Source organism: Hippopotamus amphibius, chromosome 2 (genome assembly GCF_030028045.1).
Source record: "Hippopotamus amphibius kiboko isolate mHipAmp2 chromosome 2, mHipAmp2.hap2, whole genome shotgun sequence".
NCBI classification, from domain to species: domain Eukaryota; kingdom Metazoa; phylum Chordata; class Mammalia; order Artiodactyla; family Hippopotamidae; genus Hippopotamus; species Hippopotamus amphibius.
This window is the reverse complement of record NC_080187.1, coordinates 200950076-200967494: the sequence shown is the minus strand read 5'-3', so window position 1 is coordinate 200967494 and position 17419 is coordinate 200950076. Positions and strand designations below refer to the sequence as shown.

Genomic DNA, 17419 nt, shown 5'->3' with positions numbered 1-17419 from the left:
AGCAGATTCTTAACAGTAAAAGAATGTTGGTTTCTATAGGAGCTCTTATGCAACCCAATCCAGACTTATTTATTGGGGAAGCAAGGGGAGGTAGGTGATTCCTTTGGCTCAGGTCCTCCGGCAGCTCCTGATTCTCTGAATGCAGCGATCGGTTTATTTAGAACAGGTGGCATTCACAGCAGTCCCTTTACAGCTAAGGAGGGAGCACCGTCCTGCATGGAAAGATCCTATTTGCCCTATTTGCCCTATTTGGGGATGGACACGGGTGTAGACATCTTCCTCTTCTGGAGTGAATATGGTCGTAGCAGTGCTGTCCTTCTTGCATGTTGAAAATTTCTCTTTGCCTCAGTTTCCTCCTAGTAAAGTAGGATTAAAATAGTGACGGGGTTGTCATTAGGCGCTTAGACTAGTGCCACATATACATGTATGTGTTCAATCAGTGTTTGTTTTTATCATCAACACTTACTGAGTCTTGGCTGTAACGGTGTGGACACTTCTGACCCGCTTGATAATTCTGACAAGAAATGTATCTGTTCTAAATTTTACCACAAAAAAAGCAGGCCACTAATCTGTCGTTGGCCTCATCTGGCTTTGGCACTTGGAACTACGTTTGCTCTTGGCCCTTCTTCCGTGACATGTAGTGATTTTCAGTTATGATTCACGGCCTCCTCTGCATTTTCTCTTGGGGTCATGGCCTGCCCCCAGAGCAGTGCTGGGTGCACCTGGGTGTGTGGTGAAAGTGAACCCCATCTTGTCTACTACTGTTTCATGTTCAGCACTTTCAAGTGTGACGATCTTTCTGTTCACTGAAAAAGCAAGCAAAATTGCAACCCAATCTTTCCCCATTCTTGCCTTCACGTATGCATATTAATTTTTAAATATCATATCATTCATTCCACACTTGGCTCATTTGTGTTCAGTAATAATACTAACACTGCGTCTCAGAGACGTGAACATGACAAAACGAGCATCCTGAGATATACAAATTAAGGACATTGCCTCTACTACATATCAGTCATTGTGCTGAGCATTGTATACTGTTTCTTTCATTTAATTCTCATAACAAGCCTATCAAAGTAGGTCCTGTTTACCCATCATCCAGTAACCACTGCTTAGATATGTGACTTGTTCAAGGTCAAAGTAGAATAGAACTGGGTGTGGAGATAGGCAACATGACCAAATTCCCTGTGCTGCTCTGTTTGACACTCAGGTCCTAGTATATAAATATATAAATGTCCCCTTGGGGGAGGAAATCTCATCGCTTTACATTCTTAACTGCAAAATTTCTAAGCGTTTTGAAATCACTAATTAAACAATTTTGTTTTTTGTTGGTTTTGCATTTTTTTTTTTTCTTTTTATGATCTTTTTTCTGCTTCCATGAGGCAGGGAGTTTTATCTATTCTGTCTATTTTGTTGACTGCTGTATATCCCCAGCATCTGTAACAGTGTCTGGTGTTTGTAGACATCCAATTCAAACTCCTTGATTGTTGAATGATAAATGGAAACATTTTATATGTTATAATAACACTTCATTTGGGGGCAAATGTAACACATTCTCTTCTGAGGGGCCTTCCTGAATCTCCCATGCAGAAATAACACCTTCTTCCTTAAGCCTGATGTATGTGCGTTTGTAATTTTCTGCTCTGAATACTACTTATGGATACAACTCAGTTCTCCATAGCTTCTAAAGAGCAGGACTGTTCAGTTCATCTTATAGCTCTCTATTTATTGAACAAGTAAATGAATATGTTTTTAGTATACCTCAGAGATATGAAAGTTCCAAAGAAAAAATATTTGCTCTTTTCACTCCTTGGTCATTTTTTTTTTTTCCTAGCTGTGCATGTCACCAGTCTTGAAAGAATGTGCTTCAGTTCACTTAATGATTTGTTTTAGTAACACTTTGGTAATTAAGTGCATTACTCTTCCTGAAGAAGAACAAAACCTCAACTAGTTGGTAATTGCTTCTGTCTTTATTTGTAATCTTTTAGAAGACAAGCACATGAGCTTTTCGTTGGAACAGTCATTATGAGTTCTTGATAACATCTGGTTGCTTAATTCGAAAAATGTGTAGCTGTGAAGATTAATGACAGACCTTAACTGGATTTAAATTCAGACATATATAGGATCCGTATTAATCTCAGTCAACCCTTTCAAGCAGATGCCGTATTTTGGGGAAAAGGAAATTGAAATGTACCAAGGAGCGGTAAGTTACATGCCACATAAATTACTGTAGTGTTTGGGGGCTTTTATGATGCATGGTCAATTGAAGTTGACAATACATTTGCATTTTCTTATTATGAATTATTTATTGGGGAAGCTCAAGTAGGTGACATTGTTTGATACTTAATGATGTGCTGCTCTTTAGAGTACAGCTCAAGAAAGCATAGGACTATTAATATTGGAACATTATAGACAAAATTAGTTAAACAGAATGTAGGACTTACAGCTTCAGGCATCTTCCTTCTTCCACATATGTCACAAAATTCTAAGGACTAAAAAAAATCAGTAATCAGTAAAAAAATAAATAGGGCAATGGGAACCATTCCCTCCAAATCACTTAAGCTGTGGCTATGACTGGAACATGAAAAATGAATCTTTTATGACTTCATTTATCAATGTGGCCCTGATCCCTATTCAGGCCCAGCTCCATAGCGATTTCACTTGTGTTATAAAAATAGAATCCGTAATCCTAATTAATCTATTCCATTCCATGGCTCCTCGCTTCCCCAGGCCTCCCCCTCTCTGCATCTTTTTTCCTTCCCTCTTTCCTTTGCAGCAGAAGCACAAGAGCGTTCATTAATCCTGACCCCTGGAAAACAAACAAAAGGGAGCCCACACAAATTCATCAGTTGAAGTGGAAGGCAATTTACCCAGAGCAAGAGCCCACCCCATTGTTGCCAGATGAATGGTGCTGGTAGCTGGAGCCGAAGGAGGCTGCCACGCGAAAGACCTTTGATAATGCTGCCTTTATGGGAGCCCAGCACAAGGGAAACACTGTCAGCAGAGGCTGGGCCCTGCCCTGGCGCCCTGATCAGCAGGGCCCTGGGGCAGCAGGCGTGGAGCTGGCTCTGCGTCCTCAATGACAGCCAAGACGGGGTGGGTGGGAGTGCTGTGCATTCGTGTTGTTTCTTTCCAGTTCTCTGAAAAGCATTGCTACATGAGTCCCTTTTAGACCATTCATCTTTGGAAGAGTTCTCTTTAAAGAAATGCCCTAGAATTTTAAAAAATGTATTTATTTTTAACTGCTAATGATAACAGCATGTTGTAAAATTGTAATTTACGTAGTGCCAGGTACTATGTTTCATCTGCAACAATAATAAATCAGCCCTGGATACTGGCTGTGGCTTACTATCCATCCCCATTTCACAGATGAGGAAACTGGGGCTCAGAGATGTAAAGTACTTGAATCTATTGAGTGTTGGAGCTGGGAGTTGAAGTCAGGTCTCAGTCATTTTCAAGGGTTTCAGGTAAGGGAAGATCAAGAAGAGGGAATGCCTACCCTATAATTCTCATCAGTAGCTGAGAAGTACCATGAGCTCATAGATGGGAAACCAATTTGAAAACTAAAAAGTGACCTGCAAAGGTCACATATAACTAGTTAAGTGGCTTTGAAGCCTTATTGGGCAATGACTTGCCCACTCCTTTCTCTCCACACAGCACACAGCTTTCTCTCCACTCCATTTCCTTCCATTTTCCATCCTCTGTTTGTTTGTTTGTTTGTTTTGTTTTGTTTTGTTTTTGGCTACACAGCGTGGCATGAAGGATCTTAGTTCCCCGACCAGGGATTGAACAACCTGTACCCCCTGAAGTGGAAGCTCAGAATCTTAACCACTGGACTGCCAGGGAAGTCTATCATCCTCTTTTCTTTTCCTCTATTTCCCTGCTTTCAAAGAGGTATTAAAAATAATCCTATAAGAGCAATCTGGGCTGGAAGAAGCCAATTTAAGACTATCCTGCAGCCCCATCCATGCATCCCCTTCTGACTATGAGGTAAGGCAGGAATGGCATATTATTTTTGTCCCTATATAGAATTATTCAGTCCATCAGTCCCAGGAATAAGCTAGACCCTCACTGAGCAGTTTCCCTTCTGAGCCCCCTGCTCACACGTGGGGAGCCATGGGCACTGGATACACCAGTGATTAACGTGTGCAGGCATCGAGCAACCTCTCACTCAACTCTGCTCTGTCAGAGCTTACGGCGAGTGGCAGTTTCTGGGCCAGGCCCCTTATGCTATAGTAAATTGTTGCATAACAAGGCTCGTCGCTGGATTACATAAGTTCTGCTTTACCTCTGCATTTTGCTTACCTTTTCTAATTATTTTCCCACCTGTCATCTCAGTTACCTCGGACGTTGTTATCCCCATGCTAGAGATGGGAACCAGAGAAGGGAGAGACAGAGTCTAAATGTCTTCCCACTCTGGATTTGGCTTTCTTTTCACTCTTCTGTGTTAGTCTTAAATTTAAGGAGTGTTCTTTCTCCAGCTTTCCACCATATGAAGTACTTTTTCTTTTCAGTGATTTTTGAGGGAGTGGTGGAAGTGGTGCCAAGAAATTGAAGAAAGCAGGGCTGAAGTCGTCCTGACACAGTGAATTTATCGGTGAATTTATATATGTACATAGCTAAGACATCCCATGAGACTGAAGCACAAACCCACTATCTTGGTGTGGCAGGATTTTTTGTTTTTCTATATTGAGATGGAACAAACTGGTCAAACCTGTTTATCCCTTTAAAGAACCACACCTCCTGCCTTCTTCTTATGGAAAATTTTTAAGTTTCTCCCTTATTTTCACATAGTCTCACTTAATTTCCTGTGGGATCCCAGGATCTCCAACTTGCCTCTTAGAAAAAAAAAATTATATAGAAATTCTGAATTAGTACAAGTCAGATCCAGGTTTTTAGTGAGCCTTTCTTAAGACCTGTTGCCCAAATGTCTTCATAAACGTTTAGAAATGGAATGTGGTCGGCAGAAGCGTGCTGCGGTGGAAGGGTGTGGTATCAGAGTATCTGAAGACACTGGTCACGTCTGAAGGCAGAATCACACATAGGCCTACAAAAAAGTCCTTCCAAATTCCATCTTCATTGTTCTGGGTGTACCTCCTCATGACCTTGGCAAGTTTATGATTCTTGTATTATGCAACCTTTAAGACTCGAACTATACAGTGGTGTATTCATTTCCAAGGCCAAGAAAAGAAATGTAATGTGTTGCTCTATCTGACCATGGTTTTGTTTATTTGTTTGTTTGTTTTCTTTTCTAGGCACAGTATGAAAACCCACCACATATCTATGCTCTTGCAGATAATATGTACAGAAACATGATAATTGACAGAGAGAACCAGTGTGTCATCATCAGGTATGGAAAAGAGACTTATTAGGTCCAGGGAACGTGAGACCATGTTGTAGTTAGGACTCTGTCAAGGAGCAATGCTTTTGCAATAGTTGCTCATTTCAGAGGCTGGTTATTGTGTATGAGTAACAAGCAGCCTGTTAGTTTTGCCTTTATTTTATAACTCCAAATCATAAAAGCTTTGCACTTCGTGAGGTTGCTTTTTATACCCATCACTTAAGGCATTAAGGCTTTAGGGGACATGGTTCTAGCTGGGCCTTTCTCTGATTGTCATCAGGCCCTGAAATAAAATCATAAGACACCTCCCGTCCCATTTGATTGTATTGTGGCTTTACTCTGAATTGGAGGTCCTTTATATTATAAGCATAGGAAGCATGTGTCACTATTTTGTCAGCTGGAGTCTTTTTCTCTAGGTCCTTCTTTTCTCCTTAATAATTTAATAGTTCGAGTTTGAACTTTTTTGGTTTCTTTGTCACTTGCTTTTAATTTTCTGAGGGCGTTACTGGTCTACACCAGCATTAGGTGTCTGTAACTACATCTCACAATCCTTTTAACCAGCTCTGAGTCTTTGCTGGCTTGAAGTGCTTTTCCAATTTTGTTTACTTACAAACATTTTCAAACATACAGAAAATGTAAGCGTCCGTATTTCCATCACTTAGAACTTGACAGTTTTTAACATTGTCGTATTTGCGTTCATCTTTTTTAGTTCTTTAACTTTTTAGTTCTTAATTTTTCAAGAATGAAAATTAAAGAAAAAGGTTTATTATGGGTACTTACAAACATAAACAAAATTAGAAAGAGTATTGTAATAAGAACCTGTGTATCTGTCATCTAGCTTGTACAGTTATTAATATGTGGCCAGTCCTGTTTTACCTAGTCCTCCCACTCTGCCCCACTCGATTATTCAAAGCAAATCCTAGGTAAAAAAATCATTTCATTCGTCAGTAATTTGTGTACCTCTAAAACATTCTCATCACACCTGGAAAAAATGAATAATTCTTTCAGTGTCATCTAATATTGTCAGTATTCCAATTCCATGGCTGTCTTATAAATTCTTTTCTACAGTAGGTTTATTTTTATTAGGTTCAAAAGGCTCACATTTTGTGCTCGGTTGTGTGTCTCTCAAGTGTCTTAATTGTGAACACCTATCTCTTAGTCTTTTTGTTTTCTTGGTATTTATTTGTTAAAAGGTTTGTCCTGCAGAATTTTCTGCAGTCTGTGATTAACTGATTATGTACCATGACTTTGCACTGTCCTCTATATTTCCTATAAGTTGACAGATCTAAAAGCTTGATCAAGTTCAGATTCAATTTCTTGGCAAAAATACCCCATCATTGATGCTGTGCACTTAATGCCTGTTGGTCTGTCTTTGTGTGATGTTCAGATTTCCAGTGGGTCCATCCATTATAAATTCTCATTTCACAATCATTTAATCAGTGGTTGAAAGATAATCATTTTCTAATTCTGTTATTCCTTCTATATTAATTTATTAGTTGGAATTTTTATTTGTTTACCATAAAATACAATCTATACGGGAAAATTAGATTTAAAAGCTTGGTTTGTTGCCTTTCTTTTTAGCAATTAACTTATTAATTTTTGGCTGCATTGGGTCTCTGTTGCTGCGAGAGCTTTCTCTGTGGAGCGTGGGGGCTGCTCTTTGTTGCGGTGCACAGGCTACTCAGTACGGTGATGTCTCTTGTGGAGCACGGGCTGTAGAAGTGCAGGCTTCAGTAGTTGTGACATGTGGGCTCAGTAGTTGTGGCTCACGGGCGGGCCCTAGAGCACAGGCTCAGTAGTTATGGTGCACAGGCTTAGTTGCTCTGCGGCATGTGGGATCTTCCCAAGCCCAGGGCTTGAACCCGCGTCCCCTGCGTTGGCAGGCGGATTCTTAACCACTGCGCCCCCAGGGAAGTCCCTGATGTGGTATCTTTCTTTACCAGTTTTTAAAGTAATGAGTTGATGCCCTAGCAGCCTCCCAAAGTAAAATGTTTTTGTTTTCAATATCATTCTATGCTAGTAGATTTTAAATACCTTACCTGTTTAACTACATTGCAGTTTTTCTTTTAGGCTCAAATAGTCCTGCCTTTGGCCAGTGAGAGCCCTTTGTACTTGCTCCTTTGTCCCTTTGACATGACTCCAGTAGTCTTTGATAGTTTCCTTGTTTAAGATGTTCCAGGCTTATCTTGTACATTTTCTGCCAAGCCCTGGAATCAGCCATTTCATCAAAAAGCCCTGGTTCATTTTTTTTTTCTATTTTTTTCACCTTAAACTTACACAATATTATATGTCAATTATACCTCAACAAAGTGGAAAAAACATTTTGAGAAGTGCCAAACTGTTGTCCAAAGCAGCTGCACCTTTCTGCATTCCTATCAGTTATACATGAGGGTTTCAATTTCTTTTTCTCACCAACATTTCTTTTTATTTATTAGCTCTGGTTCATTTTAATGGGAAATAGTATTTAGAGACCAGCAATCTAGTCACTAAGAGTGCTTACTGCTGTGTGTTAACAGCGCTTCCTGTTCTTTTCAGATGACAAAGGCAAGAAATAAGAACTTTTTAAGAAAAAAGGTTTTGTTTTTGTTTTTGTTTTTTTCAATTTTTTGGCGACACCACACAACATGTGGGATCTTAGTTCCCCCACCAGGGATTGAACCCACACCCCCTGCAGTGGCAGCACAGAGTCTTAACCACTGGACTGCCAGGGAAATCCCCCACTCATTTTTAAGATTATAGAGTTTTTACTTCTTTGGTTTTTATATTAGTATCCCATTTTTCTTATGCTGAAAACCTTGATTTCTGATGGCATTATTAACAATTATTTGCTCTATACTGTGTATGTGCATAAACTGTAAATAAATAAGTACTTATAAATAAAATATTATATATGTATATATTATATAGTAAATAATGGGATAAAACAAAGGAATTCTGTTAATGCTTTAAGATAACAATACCAACATTATTTGTAGCAATACTGAATTCACTTTAAAATTTTGTTGTTCTTTTTGATCCTTAGGATGTACAGTCAAAATATTGGGTTTTAAAGTTGCCTTAAAGTAATTCTTTTCTGTGTCATTAACATGCCAACTTGAACTACAGTGAGGTTCATTTATTTCATTTTGGATTTTAGGAGTTTAAATTTTTTAATTTTAATTTTGTTTTATAATTGTATAAATCATTTACATGGCTCCAAAGTCAAAACTATAAAACAAAAACACTGAAGCATTTCAAAATATAGACTTCATGACATTTTACCTCTGTTTCCATATGCATCTCTAGAAAATAAAAACATTTTCTAACTTAGCCCCAATACCATTATCACAACTAAATAATAACTTAATATCATCTAAAAATAAGCAGTCCACATGTAAATTTCTTTTTTTTTTTTTTTTGGCTGCATTGGGTCTTTGTTGCTGTGTGCAGGCTTTTTCTAGTTGCAGTGAGCAGGGGCAACTCTTCGTTGTGGTGAGCGGGCTTCTCAGTGCAGTGCCTTCTCTTGTTGCAGAGCATGGGCTCTAGGCAGTTGCAGCACGTGAGCTCAGTAGTTGTGGCACGTGGGCCCTAGAGCGCCTGGGCTTCAGTATTTGTGGCACATGGGCTCAGTAGTTGTGGCACACAGGCTTAGTTGCTCCATGGCATGTGGAATCTTCCCAGACCAGAGCTCGAATCTGTGTCCCCTGCATCAGCAGGCGGATTCTTAGCCACTGCGCCACCATGGAAAACCCCACATGTAACTTTCTGTAATTGGGGCAAACACGTCCTATCTTGACAGTTTATGTAAATCGAGGAACAGTGGCTGCATTTGGTCCCCCCTCCCACTTTTTTTTTCCCCATTGATCTGGTCAAGAGACCAACCCAGTTTTCCTATAGATACCTTTTAGATTGGTCCTGTTGCTTCCTCATGGTCTCATTACTTCGATTCCTTCAATTTTCTGTAAATTGGAAGTTAGACCTAAATACTTAATTAGCTGCAGGTTAAGCCCTTTAGAAGGAACACCTGGGTGTTGATGAGTTTGGTTGCTGAATTGGAAATGCTTCTGTTTGACCCCAGGTGGAGGTCCCTGGCCGGTAGGGAGGTGGGAGATGTTCTCGACTTGAATTAAATGAGCGAGGATAGGATGAGTTTTCTAACATATTCCCTCGCTCTTTCTCCTTCCTTCCAGGCCCCTAGTGAGATGGGAAAGAAGGGAATGGTCTTGTTGTATGAGCTTCACCAGTTTGGAGCTGCTTCTGTTTTTCCTAGCCCACCTCTCTCCTCTCCTAGTCCACCTCTCTCCCTCTCTCAGATCCCTTCAGTCTGTTCTGCAGGATACACTTGCCCTGAAGCAGGACACATGCCCACTTCTGGGATCCTTCTTTCCAGTGTTCAGGTGGCAAAGACTTGAAGGCCCTGCTCCAGGGATTTTTACTGCCGTGTCTGTGCTTTAATATAGGAGATGGCAGAACAGGGAGCTGCTTTGACTTCTAACACTAACCGCCCCGAGTCAGGCCAAACTTCACACAGGAAAGGTACAGTGCTCCACACAACACAAGCTGCAAGTTCCAGGGTTCCCACCACCCCTTCAGTTTCAATAATTTACTAGAACAACTCACAAAATTCGTGAAAGCATTGTACTTATGGTTACAGTTTTATTAGAGCAGAAGAATACAAAGCAGAACCAGAAAAAAAGTAGAGACACAAGGGCAAGGTCTGGGAAGGTCCACGTGTGAAACTTCTGAACATCCTCTCCGCACAGAGTCATGGATCGTGTTACCTCCTTCCGATTATGGTGTGGGAGTTGACAATATTGCCAACTAGGAAGTTCACCCAAGCCTTTGGTGTCCAGAGGATTTATTTGGACTCAATTACACATTGCCTGCGTGACTGACCTGTAGTCTCCAGCCCTCCTGAAGATATGGCCTAATATCTGTAGTCTCTATTTCTTACAGGGTCAGAACTTAGACATGGCTTTCCAAAGCTTTTATCATAAATCATCGTCCAGTTCCCAGCGCCCCCAGGCAAATAGAGGCTCTTCTGTTAGGCAAGACATTCCAGGGACCTGGAGTTTACCTCCCAGTATTACCACCCAAAAGTCCAGCCTCTCTTTGTGTTAATTCTTTACTACCCAAGAGCTGTGCTTCATCCTCTTTGAGAAAGTAGATTTGCTATCTCTGCTGTGCCGTGGTGCACTCTCACCAACTCTGTGATCCTGGGCAGCAAGTTCCACACTCGTCTGGGCCTTGGTGTCTTCGCTTATGAGTAAACTGATTGACCAGATGACCTCTGAGGTCTCTCCTGGTTTGGGAGTTTTGGAACTCTTTCTTCCAAATAGTGCTCAAGGGAAGGGAAGGCAGGGAAGTGCTGTTCTGGGTAGAGAAGCCAGCTACTGACCTGGAGAGCTGGGGGCTTGTTCAGCTAGGGCCGAGTCCAGTGCTGCCTGCCTGAATGCACTTGTGAACAGAAGACAAACAAAACCAATTTTCCTGGGGGCTGGAAGAGAAGTCTGCTCCTTATGCAAAGGGCCTCTGCCACAGCTGGAGAGACTAGGAATTTTTAGTATCCTTTAATTAGGAGATTAAAAATTAATGCTGATCTAATCTCTCTGGTGTTCTTTTAGACTTTCACCTTCTGATTTCGCTGGTATATGACCTTATCTACCTAATGAAATGCATATGCTTTATTTTTTATTTATCTATTTTTAATTTTAAAATAAATTAAATTTATTTTTATGTCTGATGTATTAAACGTTGTGTTAAATAATATGTGTATGTAAATATTTTTGTTTAAAGCCATTTAGCTTTAGAGAGAAATACATTTGGAATTTCCATGACAATACATTTTTTATGCGTTTTAAATCATGCTATAGAAGAAACTAAAATGAAGATCAAATACTTTTATAGTAAAGAAGTTTTTTAAAAGAAAATTGTATTAATGTGATAGTTAAAAAATTTGTAATCTTTTTAAATTGAAGTATGATTGACCTACAGCACTTTGTGAGATCCAGATGCACAGCATAGTGATTCGATGTTGCTGTACATTACAAAGTGGTCACCACGAAGTGCATACTCTTAGATGGGATAACACAGCACATAGAAGCAAGGTCCGTTCCCTGCCAGTCTTAGCTTTTCTAAAGAGATGGATACAGTGACAGGATGGACACGCCGCTGACTATTTCCGGATAGAAGTCAGTATAACAAACTGAATTTAAAAAGAAAGAAATCAAGGAAGAAGACAGGCTGCTTTCTCAAGTACAGACCTCCTGAGTTTGTTTTTTTAATTGAAGTATAGTTGATGTACAGTAATATGCACAGGTGTATAGTATAGTGGTTCACAGTTTTTAAAGGTCATACTCCCTTTACAGTTACTATAAAATATTGGCTGTATTCCCTGTGTTGTACAATATATCCTTGTAGCTTACTTTACACATACTAGTTTGTACTCCTTAATCTCTTACCTGTATCTTGCCCCTCCCAACTTCCCACTGATAACCGCTAATTTGTTCTATCTGTGAGTGTTTCTTTTTTGTCACATTCACTAGTGTAACAACTAGTATTTATTAGAGTCCACATATAAGTGATATCATATGGTATTTGTCTTTCTCTCTCTGACTTACATCACTTAGCATAATGCCCTCCAAGTCTATCCATGTTGCTGCAAAGGCAAAATTTCACTCTTTTTTATGGCGGAGTAGTATTGCATTTTGTATATATACTACATCTTCTTTATCCATTCATCTGTTGATGGACGCTTAGGTTGCTTCCATGTCTTGGCAACTGTAAGTAATGCTGCAATAAACATTGGAGTACGTGTATCTTTTCAAATTGTTGTTTTTGTTTTTTTCAGATATATATCCAGGAGTGGAATTGCTGGGTCATTCTATCAGAGTAGTTCTATTTTATGTTTTTTCAAAAACCTCCATACTTTTTTCCATAGTGGTTGCACCAATCTATATTCCCTCCAGGCATGTACAAAAGTTCCCTTTTCTCCACATTCTCGTCAACATTTGTGGGTTGTGTTCTTTTCGATGATGGCCATTCTGATAGGTGCAAGGTGATATCTCATCATGCTTTTGATTTGCATTCCCCTGATGCTGAGTGATGTTGAGCATCTTTTTATGTGCCTGTTGGCCATCTGCATTTCCTCTTTGGAAAAGTATCTTTTCCAGTTCTTCTGCCCACTTTTTAATCAGGTTGTTTGTTTTTTTTTTGATGTTGGGTTTTATGAGCTGTTTATATATGTTGGATATTAACCCCTTATTGGTAATTTCATTTGCAAATATTTTCTCTCATTCAGTAGGTTGTCTTTTTATTTTGTTGGTTTCCTTTGCTGTGCAAAAGCTTTTAAGTTAAATTAGATCCCATTTGTTTATTTTTGCTTTTGTTTCCTTTGCTTTAGGAGATGGACCCCCAAAATACTGCAGTGATTTATGTCAAAGAGTGTTTTGCCTATGTTTTCCTCTAGGAGTTTGATAGTACCCGGTTTCACATTTAGGTCTTTAACCCATTTTGAGTTTATTTTTATATATGGTGTTAGAGAATGTTCTAATTTCATTCTTTTACATGTAGCTGTCCAGTTTTCCCAGCACCACTTTTTTTTTTTAAGTTTTTTTCTTTAAGAACTTTTATTGAGATACAATTGACATACAATAAACTGCATATATTTAAAGTGTACAATTTGATATTTTTTTTCTTATTAGTAATGTATATATGGCAATCCCAGTCTCCCAGTTCATCCCCCCGCCCCCACCCCCGCCCCAGCTTCCCCACTTGGTGTCCATATGTTTGTTCTCTACATCTGTGTCTCTATTTCTGCCTTGCAAACCGGTTGATTTGTACCATTTTTCTATATTCCACATATATGTGTTAATATATGATATTTGTTTTTCTCTTTCTGACTCACTTCACTCTGTATGACAGCCTCTGGATCCATCCATGTCTCTACAAATGTCCCAGTTTCATTCCTTTTTACAGCTGAGTAATATTCCCTTGTATATATGTGCCATATCTTCTTTATCCATTCATCTGTTGATGGACATTTAGGTTGCTTCCATGTCCTGGCTATTGTAAATAGTGCTGCAGTGAACATTGGAGTGCATGTGTCCTTTTGAATTATGGTGTTCTCTGGGTATATGCCCAGTAGTGGGATTGCTGGGTCATATGGTAGTTCTATTTTTAGTTTTTCAAGGAACCTCCATACTGTTCTCCATAGTGGCTGTATCAATTTACATTCCCACCAAGAGTGCAAGAGGGTTCCCTTTTCTCCACACCCTCTCCAGCATTTACTGTTTGTCGATTTTCTGACGATGCCCATTCTAACTGGTGTGTAGTGATACCTCATTGTAGTTTTGATTTGCATTTCTCTAATAATTAGTGATGTTGAGCATCTTTTCATGTGCCTCTTGGCCATCCATTTGTCTTCTTTGGAGAAATGCCTATTTAGGTCTTCTGCCCATTTTTTGATTGGGTTGTTTGTTTCTTTGATATTGAGCTGCATGAACTGTTTATATACTTCGGAGATTAATCCTTTGTCTGTTGATTTGTTTGCAAATATTTTCTCCCATTGTGAGTGTTGTCTTTTTGTCTTGCTTATAGTTTCCTTTGCTGTGCAGAAGCTTTTGTTTCATTAGGTCCAACTGATTTATTTTTGTTTTTATTTCCATTACTCTTGGAGGCCAGCACCACTTATTTTTTTTTTTTTTTTTTTTGTCAATGTTTCTTTTTTTTTTTTTTTTTTTTATTATTTTATTTTATTTTTTTGGGGGGTACACCAGGTTCAATCAACTGTTTTTATACACATATCCCCATCAGCACCACTTATTAAAGGGACTGTCTTTACTCCATTGTACATTCTTGCCTCCTTTGTTATAGATCAATTGTTGGTCCTGAGTTTTGCAAACCTGTACAGCCTTGATTTGTCAAAATAGCTGGCATTGAGCAGCCTTAGTTGACTAACTGGCCAACCAGACTCACAAGTGAGTGTGAATTAGACCCCAGTTCCTGATTTTATAAGAATCCTGCCTGGGGTGGACTGCTTGGTTGATTATTTCCCTGGAACACAGTCCATGAGGGTTGCTGGGTTACCATTAGAGAGTTGGATTCAGAGCAGAGGAATGGCCACAGTGGCTAACATTGCCATGTCATTGCCCTCCCTTTTATCTGGACACAGGTGTTGCTCTGCTCCTCAGTAGTCTGTTTCCTTGGGGAAAACCCATTGTGTCTGCTGTTGATTTTCCCGTCCTGACTCCGTGTAGGTCAGCCCCTTTGTATTAACCTACACTGTCTCCTGTCAGCCCTACCGTCTGGTAGGTTAGGTTCTATCAGGAATAAACAGCTAGGATTTGCCTTAGTGTTTCCCAAGTCTTCCTCAAGAGCTCGCTGGCAGACAGGTCAGGGAGAGTGACTGCTCTAAATGGTAATTTCACCCACTGTGCCTTGCATTCACTAATTTAACTTTCCAGGAATAAATGTTTCCCATTCCTGAATTGCCCTGCTAGCTCAGTGCCTGTAAACGCATCTAGACTCCCTTTCTCGAAATTCTCTTTAAACTGATTTATGGTGGGCCCAGGGCATGAGTATCTTTTCTCAAGCCCTCCAGTTACTTCTAGTTCAGCACCGAGACTAAGTCTCCTGAAATCCTCATTGCCAGGCTGGGTAATCTGCAGATAAACCTTCTGGCCTTGGTGATGTCTTGCAGGTCTCTGAGCAGAGACGATACCACGGAAGGCTGGTTCACGAAGACGAGTCTGTGGGCAGAGAAGAGATGAGCTCTTGAGTGAATACGGATATGTAGTGAGGTTATGAGGGCCTGACCTGAGTTGGAAGACAAAGAGGAAACTGATGTGTGACATTCCATAAGCTTCTGAAGGGATTAATGGAATAGGAAGTGAATGTGGACTCCAGGCAGTGCCAACAGAAAAATGCAGCAGCTATAGCTACATTAGTATCATTGACAGTGATGAGAACCTGAAGACACAGGTGTGAGCCCAGTAAATGAGCAACCCAAACCTGCTTAGCTCAATAGTTTTCTGGACTTCAGAATCCAGAATTTGGATTTGTGTTTTAGAATCACATATGTGGAACCTTTGGACCTATCAGAGGCATCTATGCAAATTTACTTAATAAAATAATCACAGTGTGGTAAGAGGGGAAGGAGAAATGGCAGGTTTTTCTCATTTTCTCTCCCATCTCGATATCACCAGACCTTGGCATTGTGGCCAGAGGCATCTTGCCAACTGACCTCTGTAAAGACTTACAGGGTCTTGGAGAACAGGTATGTGGCAGTTTTATTGTTGCCATCAAAAGTCAATTCCTGTCTCTTTTGGCCTGCATCAGCCTTTGCTGTCCTAGCATGTTTAAAAAAAATGTGATGTTAATTTGAGAGCATCACATTTGTTGCAGTTCCTAATTTTTTTTCTTGAAATATTCTTAAGCAGTTGTTTTTTGAAAAATAGGGTGTTCTGTCCTTAACATATCCAACACCAGTTTGCAAAGTCTTGGTAGGTTGTATCCTGAATACGTGCCAAATAAATATTTTTCAAGAAACAAATAAAGATGTGAGACATCTTTTGAAGGCACATCAAAAGACTTGGTGACTGAATATGAGAATTTTCATAGAGGAAAAGGAGATAGTTGTCACTGTTGGATCTAAGGTTACTGAACTATATGCTTCAAGAGACATTTTGGATTTGGAATCCCTAAGATTTGCAGGAGTAAAGATTAAAGATTTAAACAGAAAAATCAGATCGCTTCTAATATTTGGTTCTTCTCTGCTCTCTGCCTCGGTACTGTCAAAGTGTCTTGTGGATTCTCAAGCTGTCTTCCTGTCTTTGATGTATTTCAGGAGCCTTTTATTATTAGCATTGGAACTCTTCTCTGTTTCTGTCAGTCCACCCAATTTCTTGTTTATCCCAGCACCAGCATCCTTTGAGGCTCCCTGTCCCTCTGGCCTGGCTTTGGGAGGCCCAGTTAGCCCACACCCCTGACTGTGGAGTCTGCGTGAGGACTGCCCTCTTGCTGTCGGTTTGAAGAGTTGTGGAGCTCAAGTTTGCCCTCTTACCCCAAGTTCCCTGATCAACCTGCATCAAAGAGTGTTACTCAGGAAGCCTGACTCATTAGCTAGCTAATGTATTATCTATAATCATAATAATAACCCCGTTTCGAGGACTTGCTTTGCACCTTAGCCTCTTTTACTTACATCATTTACAACCTACTAAACTAGGTATTACTACCCCTCTTTTTGCAGATCAGGAAACTGAGTCTCAGAGAGGTAATGAACCATGTTAAATGTCTCACATTTGAAATGTGGCAAAGCCATGCACCAAGCCAGGGCTGCCTGGCTCCACTGTTATACTCTGTCCACTTTTCTCTGCTGCTTTGAGCCAGCAGGTGTCAGGTTGTCAGGTTACCACCCATGGTCATATGGTGCAGTGGAAAGATCTCTGGGGTTGAGTCACAGGGTAGACTTGTTATTCTGTTCTGTCGAAAGTATGTGACTTCTGCAAGCCTCAGTCACTTCATCTGCAAAATGGGGATTATATTAATACCTTAAAGGAATACAGGGAAAACTACTGAATAAGGAAATACATATAAAAAAATTTTTTAACTGTTAAGCAGTAATGTAAAATACCTGGTAGTAACAGTAAAAGGAATTGCAGAGCTAACAAGTAGCTGAGCTGGGGCTGAAACTTGGTGTTCAAACTAAACATTGGGTTTTTCCTATTGCATCGGGCTGGGCCAAGATGAGCATTGCCCTGGGGCCATTTTCTTGGCCGACTGTAGGTGGTAATTTTGTCTGCCCGACAATACTAATTGATTTGGAAGAAATTACAATTCTTTGTCTTATTCACACTTTCTTCATTATTGTAATGAATTTTTATCATTTACGGTCATTTTGGCATGTCTGTTTGATTTTGTATTTTATTCATTCAGCCGCTGCATGTACTTGAGGCTTTATTTTTCAGGGTCATTACAAGCTCTGACAGATCGCCGCTTTCTCTCCAGCTCTGAACCCTTCAGATGGGCAACAGAGATGCTTCACTCCACACTTATTTTTTTCCCAGAGCCAGCAGGGCTGCCAGGAAGGGCGTGTGTGAA

General features: G+C 40.0%; 1 protein-coding gene across 4 annotated transcripts in view; it reads left to right on the top strand.

Moving 5' to 3' along the window:
- Positions 1-17419, top strand: part of MYO1E (myosin IE) — a 193910-nt gene that overhangs the window by 87492 nt on the left and 88999 nt on the right. For all 4 annotated transcript variants that reach the window (XM_057722578.1, XM_057722576.1, XM_057722577.1 and 1 more), the window contains 2 exons: positions 2114-2203; positions 5256-5350. In XM_057722578.1, the coding sequence (XP_057578561.1) occupies positions 2114-2203; positions 5256-5350 (185 nt within the window). The remainder of the gene's footprint in view (positions 1-2113; positions 2204-5255; positions 5351-17419) is intronic.